The sequence below is a fragment of the Columba livia genome, unplaced genomic scaffold (assembly GCF_036013475.1).
Source record: "Columba livia isolate bColLiv1 breed racing homer unplaced genomic scaffold, bColLiv1.pat.W.v2 Scaffold_102, whole genome shotgun sequence".
In the NCBI taxonomy this organism is placed as follows: domain Eukaryota; kingdom Metazoa; phylum Chordata; class Aves; order Columbiformes; family Columbidae; genus Columba; species Columba livia.
Window position 1 is genome coordinate 296,728 of NW_027043007.1, and position 6,259 is coordinate 302,986.

Here is a 6,259-nt window from a genome sequence, read left to right on the forward strand (position 1 = left end):
AGTGCTGAGGACTCTCTCTCAGCCGTTCCTCCCAGCAGAGCTGTTCCAGCCTCGGATCCTCCCTGTGGCTCCTCTGGCCGCTCCCGCTGTCCCGCCAGCCCAGCCGGTTCCCGAGGGAACGCTCCAGTTTCTTGCCCGGTGTCCCGGTGGCAGCGCCCCGGCCCCACAGGGACCCAGCGCGGGGCTGGGGCGGGCACAGGACCCGGCAGCAGCAGGTGAGGACGTGCACGGTGGTCCCCTCTGCTCTCCTTCCCTGGGGGGCCGCCCTGCAGTTATTGACATAAAGAACAACTTGGTGGTCTAAATAAAAGAGGTTGCTGTGAGCCAAGAGGAGAAAACAAAAAGGGGAGCCCAGAGAAAGGGGAGGGGAAAAGACACAGAGAGGGAGAGGGAAGTGGGGGAGTAGAAGAATCAGAAATGTTTTCCCTTAGAAGCAGAAAGGAAAAAAGGAAGGAAACTTTAAGAACAGAACCCCCAGCGCCGTCCCCAGCCCCGGCTGCACAGCGGCGCCCAGAGAGCCGGTGCAGCCGCTGCCTGGGGAGGAGGCGACTCTGCAGCCTCCAGCTGTGGTGTCACCAGCTCCCATCGCCCCCGGGGACACACTGCCCTGACAAGGCTGGCAAGGCCGCCCTGCTCCAGGGACTGGCGCAGCCACCCCGCCGTCCTGAGCAAGGAGGCAGCAGCCAATTCTCCAGCCTCTGCAGGGATGGGAACAAGAGCGGGGGCCTGGCCCCGCACCCCGACCCAGAGGGAGGGCAGAGCCCTGGGGTTTAGGGGCTCTCCCCGCCCGCCTCCTGCTTAGCAAGGTACCAGCATCATTCCTGCACTCCCCAACACAAGCCCCGGCTCCGGAGGCACGAGGCACCTACTAAAGTCTCTGCGCAGAAGCTCAGACTCACCTATGTGTCGGAAAGCGCCAGCTTCTTGGCCGGTGGTGGTGACATGGTGCTGCTGGGCTGCGGAGCAGCCCTGGCCGACAAGAAGGCTTTCAGCTTTGCCAGCACCAGGCTGGCAGAAGCCCTGCTGCGAGGGTCCCTTGCCGGTGTCCCGGTGTTCTCCCCGCTGCTCCACGGCTCCTGGCCAGGGATGGGCTCCGGCAGCCCAGGGGAGGCGGGCAGGGGCCCGGGCTCCCAGCAGCGCTTCCGGGGAACCTGCGCTTTGGCCCCACTGGTGTGACTGGGGCTGCAAAGTCCTGGAGCCGCTCTGGGCGCGGGTGGCGGCTGCGAGGAGCGCGGCTTCTTGGGCCTCTGGGCTGTGTCACCGGGAAACGCTGCAGCCGCGCGTTTGGCTTTCAGGGCCAGCTTGGGTGACGGTGACCCAGAAGGCAGCTTGACACGGCCAGGCAGGCTGGAGGCAGCTTTGGAAACGGGACCCTCTGAGCTCTTCCCGGGGCTGGGGATCCTGAGGAAGGCAGAGAAGGGCACGTGTGAACCGCCAGTGTCTGAGTGACTGCAACATACTCATCATAGCTGCGCACGAGAACCAGGAGCCAGAAGCTCCAAGGAGGTGAGGAGCTCTTGATCTGCAGGAAAACCACAACAAGGGGCTGCCGCCCTCCCCTGAGCCAGCACATGCACGTGGGCACTGGGGCTACTTGGGCCAAGCTCCTTCCCACATCCAGGCATGTGCCCCCAGCCCTGTCCCACACGCTGAGCAGGGACAGAGGGGCCGGGGACACAGGGCACGCTCACCTGAGGTAGAACAGCACATACGCCTGCTGGTTAAGGACCACCTTGATGTTACTGGGGCGGACCACGTTGTCATTCATTTGGTACCACTGCCCGTCGCTGGCCTGCGGAGGGAGAGAGAACGGGGTTGGGCTGTGTCCAGGGACGCTCCTGGCCTGAGAAGCAGCAGGAACAGCGCCCGTCGGCAGAGCTCCGCTCCCCAAAACCCGCAGGTGACCCCGGGCAGGTGAGGGGTCTCTGCAAGAGCAGAACTCCACACTTCCTGTGACGGAGCACAGCCCGTACCCCACAGTGCTCCACACCACGCACCTCTGCTGAGCACCCTCCTGCCGACCCCCAGCACAGAGAGGTGCCAAGAGAGCGCCCTGGGCTCACCTTCACGTAGCAGTAGTAGTGTCCTGCGTGGCTGCTGTACCCCGAGTGCACCAGCACCGCGTAGAGCCCGTACATGACCGGATCCCCGCTGGTCTGGGACATGTACGGGCGGATGTTCAGGACCTCAGGGTAGACCACGTCCTGCAGAGAGAGGATGTCTCAGAAGCCTGCACAGCAGATGGCAAGAGCAGCTCAGCTGTCCTACGAGTCCCGTCTTGTGAGGGAGGGAGAACCCACTCTCTCCAGGCAGAGCCCACGGTGAGGAAGATGCCGGGATGAGCCAAACTCCCACCACAGCACATCACAGCTGGGGAAGGGCTGCAGGACTGCGGTAGAGCTCGTACCGCGCACAGAACCGCCTCCCACCCTGCTCGGGGCAGCAGGGCCTCGGGACAGGACACAGCCCCGCTCTGGATTGCTGAGCACTCACCTTTGTGATCTTGCCTCCGGTGAAGTCGGCAAAACGCTTCAAAGCAAGCGTGAGAACCCTGGGCGCTCGGTGGATGGTGAAGCGTTTGGTTGCCGACACTTTCTTCTTGCATCTGCACAGGGAGAGCTTGAGCTGTTCATGCTGTTCCACCACCCAGGTGCTTGTCAGCCCTGGCCAAGCCACAAACCCCACGGAAATGACCCTGCTGAGAGCGGGTTCTGCTCCAGGGCACCTGCTCACGGCCAGGTCTGCTGGCTCAGGTCCCCGTCTCAAGACGGGGGAGATGAGGAGTGACAGGCTTCACCGCAGGCTTCACAGCCACGCACCTCACGGTTTAGCGGTGGAGCAGGTAGAGAAGCCCTCCTGTACTGCAGCTGCCCTCCTGCTTCCCACCAGCACACCCGCGGCCCCTTCCCGCCCCAGCCCCGCACACTCACTTGTCACACAGGTAGGCGTTCTCTCCGCCCAGCAGGTCTGGCTTCACAAACAGCTCCAGTGCCTGCTCTACGTTTGCGGCTTGCTGCCAGGACAGAGGAGAGGTCAGGGCCAGGCAGAGGAGGCAGCGCAACAACAGAAGCTGATTCCCTCTTGCCTGCACCGTGCCTGACACTGGCAGGTTAAACAGCCTCGAGCAGTAGCGGTGCAGCTGCAGGAACATCCCCTGCAGAGCAGAGCTCCTCCCCACCTGACCCTGCCCCGGTACCGTGATCTCCACCGGCAGGTCCAGACAGGGGTCAAAGGTGTCCGAGACTGCTTTGCACATCGAGCACTTCACTGCAAGAGAACGAGCAGTGAGCACCCCCTGGCACAACACGGCACCACCACCCCCAGCACAGCGCAGGCGGCTGCCGTGTTGCCCTTTTCCGCGTTTGGGCTCTGGGACGGCAGCACCAGCATTCGCAGCCTGTACGTGCTGGGACAACAAGTGTTGCGGGACAGCTGGCAACGTGGGTTCCTTTGCTGGTGGCAATGAGCTGGGGACCCACAGCCAGCAGCTTGGTGGCCCACAGATACCAAAAGACTGACCAGCTGCAGCTCTGCATAATTTGCACATGCTTAGTGACTTTCCCAAGTTACTGCAAGGTTCTCGGGGAAACAGCAGCCCTGAGAGTCACAGGCCCAGGCCCTGGCAGCCAGCACTCACCACGGGACCGCAGGGAACCGCCAAAGATCTGGTGGATCAGGGTGGTGGCTTGGGTCTGGCGATCCAACCTAGAGACGGCAGCTCGGATCACACAGCGCCCGTCCCAAGAGCCACCCCCACGGGCCAGCGCTGTGTCCTCAGGATCCAAACCCAGCCCAGTCACACGATTTGGGGACAGAACCGCAGCTGTGCTGGGGTGGAGGTGTCAGGAGAAGGCAGACAGCAGCCCAGGGCTGTGTCACAGAGGGGCAGAGAGCTGGGCTATCCAACCCAGACCCTGGAGTCAGCACCTCCCTCCATGAGCCCAGCCCGGGGGACACGTTCACCCCACAGTCCCCTCCCGCGGGCACAGGGGACCAGCAGACAAGGGCAGTTGTCACCACCAGAGGCCCCACATACTCGGTGCAGTCGGGCAGGCAGGCCTTCTGCATGGCATCGATGGTGAAACGGAGGAACTCGTGTGCGTCCTCTTGCCTGCCCAAGCGGATGTGCGGGGCGATCTCTGCAGGAGAGGGAGGGATCAGCCGCAGCACGCGCTGCAACAGAGGCAGGTCCTCCCGCCCTCCCTCGGGACAGCGACTGCGGGGTTTGAGCTCCCTCGGCCCAAACCAGACGTCAGACTCATGTGGGCCGTGGGGGAAGCCCCACAAGGCCCGTGAAGGCCCTGGCAGGCTCAGTGAGTCGTCTCGGAAGAACCTCTGCCAAGACCTGCCCTGATCTCAAAGGTTCTGCTCCTGCAATAGTCTCTGCCCTCCTGCACGGCTACAGGAGGGGACGCGAGGGCAGCCATCCTTACTCTTGAGGTCTCGGACAAAGGACACTGGCTTTATCACGCTGCCGCTGTTCGCGAACGCCTGCGTGACGTGGTTCTGCATGACGCACATCATGCAGAAGCCGCTTTGGTGACCTGGAGTGGGAGAGGAGAAGACAGACCGTTGAGGACAAACCCATCTTAGTCCTGGCTGTGTCCAGCACAGACAGAGCCTCTCAGACGCAGGATGCAGAGCTCGGGAACACTGCTACGGCCAGGAAAAGTGGATGCTCCCGTATGCAGGAATGTCCTCTCCACGGAGAAACGGGCAGGAGGGAGCAGAGAAGGCACATCCCGGCAGCCGCACAGCCCCGGCAGAGCCGTGAGCAGGGTGCTGAGCGCAGCCCCGGGACAGGCGGGCGCTCCCCTCCCCACTCACAGGTGCGGCTGTGCTCCCTGGACAGCAGGTAGTTGGCGAGCGGTGGCGTGTACGTGAGGCACTGCAGGGTGGCGTTGAGGAAACAGGTGTTTCCCAGGTTGAGCAGCCCGGCGCCGATGCGCTGGACACGCTGCCACTGCATGGCGAGGCGCCCTGCAGGGAACAGCCCCTTCTGGGGCGCAGGGACGCCGTCCCCGAGGCGCCCCGGGGTCCGGTCGCTGCCTGCGGGGAGAGAGAGGCGGGTGAGCCGCGGGCTGCGCAGCGCAGGGAGAGCCCCCCGGCCCTCTGCACCCACCCTGCTTGCCCGGCTGTCCCTCCTCAGCGCCGCGGGGGTGCTCGGCGGGCTCGGTGCGGGGGTTGAGCAGCAGGTACTTGGCCCGCAGCAGCTCCGGCTGGCCGGAGAAGCCGTGGCTGGCGGGCTGGAACTCGATCTTGTGCAGCAGCACCTTCGTGGCCGAGGTGCTCAGCAGCCGGCCCAGCGCCCCGGCCTTGCCCGCATCCCGCCGCGCTTTCAGCAGCTCCCTCGGCTTCGCCGTGCCCGCCATGGCGTGTCGCCGCACGTGCCACCGCCTCGAGGTCGCGCCGGTCTCTCGGCCTCTCCCTCTCCACCACCACACACGCTTCCCGCGCCTCCTCCTCAAGTCCCGCCCTTCGCTGCGGTCGCTCGCGCTCGGCTCGGCCCACTGACTCCTCCCCTCGCCTTCGCCGTCCGCTCCGCTCCGCGTCCAGAACAGGACTGAGCTGCGCCTGTGCGTCCCGGCAACGCCAGGAGCGGAGCCTGCCGGGGGCGGGGCTTGTTGTGACGTCATCGCGCTCCGGCCGCGCCCCAGAATCATTAAATGGTCACACACTGTGGTTTCAGTGCAGGGGAACCTGGACACCGTGGTGGATTTGGCCGACAAAAGCCTCTGCAAGTCTTACAAGGCCAAGGCGCAAGGTGTGCGCTGGGGGCGGAGCACACCTGGTGTCCCGGGACAGGCTGGGATGTGACCGGCTGAGCAGTCCTGAGGAGAAGGGCGTGGGAGTTATGATGGGTTTATCTATATTTACTAGAAGTCTCTTAGCATTTTTTTATTTTACTAAACTGTGTTTCTCTCAGTCCAAATTTCTCCCTTCACTTTCGATTCTCTCCCCTATTGGGAGGGGAAGGGGTAGGGGGTGAGTGATCAGCTGCCGCGGTTGTGTTGCCAGCTCGGGTTAAACCACGACACGAGTGAAGGTCCAGAGGAACATCTGTCATGGTGGGGTCAGGGGCACTTAAGCTTTGTGGAGCAGCTCAGTCAACTGGGCCTCTTCAGTCTGCTGAAGGGGACACAGGGCACTGGAAAAGCAGCGACTCCTGCTTGGGGAGATGATGGGGGAGGCAAACCCTTCTGCAGTGGCGGCTGGTGGGACAGAGGCAGCAGCCACCAACACCCTCCAGGGAGCTTTG

The 6,259-nt window shown here is 63.8% G+C and overlaps 1 protein-coding gene across 1 annotated transcript; it reads right to left on the bottom strand.

Moving 5' to 3' along the window:
- Positions 1–899: 899 nt before the first annotated feature.
- LOC135577558 (ubiquitin carboxyl-terminal hydrolase 36-like) lies at positions 900–5,636 on the bottom strand. Its single transcript, XM_065047694.1, has 11 exons — positions 5,119–5,636; positions 4,828–5,045; positions 4,434–4,544; positions 4,037–4,139; positions 3,638–3,705; positions 3,197–3,267; positions 2,931–3,013; positions 2,494–2,605; positions 2,064–2,204; positions 1,692–1,792; positions 900–1,401 (listed from the first exon to the last, which is right to left on the bottom strand). The coding sequence occupies exons 1-11, from the start codon at positions 5,634–5,636 to the stop codon at positions 900–902; spliced, it is 2,028 nt and encodes a 675-aa protein (XP_064903766.1).
- Positions 5,637–6,259: the final 623 nt, after the last annotated feature.

Excerpts from the sequence above, each read along its gene's own strand:
- LOC135577558 (XM_065047694.1), bottom strand. The coding sequence starts at position 5,636 with ATGACGTCACAACAAGCCCCGCCCCCGGCAGGCTCCGCTCCTGGCGTT. Across the intron at positions 4,140-4,433 it reads CTTTGTCCGAGACCTCAAGA|AGATCGCCCCGCACATCCGC; the intron begins GTAAGGATGGCT and ends CCTCTCCTGCAG. Across the intron at positions 1,793-2,063 it reads ACTACTACTGCTACGTGAAG|GCCAGCGACGGGCAGTGGTA; the intron begins GTGAGCCCAGGG and ends CTCCCTCCGCAG.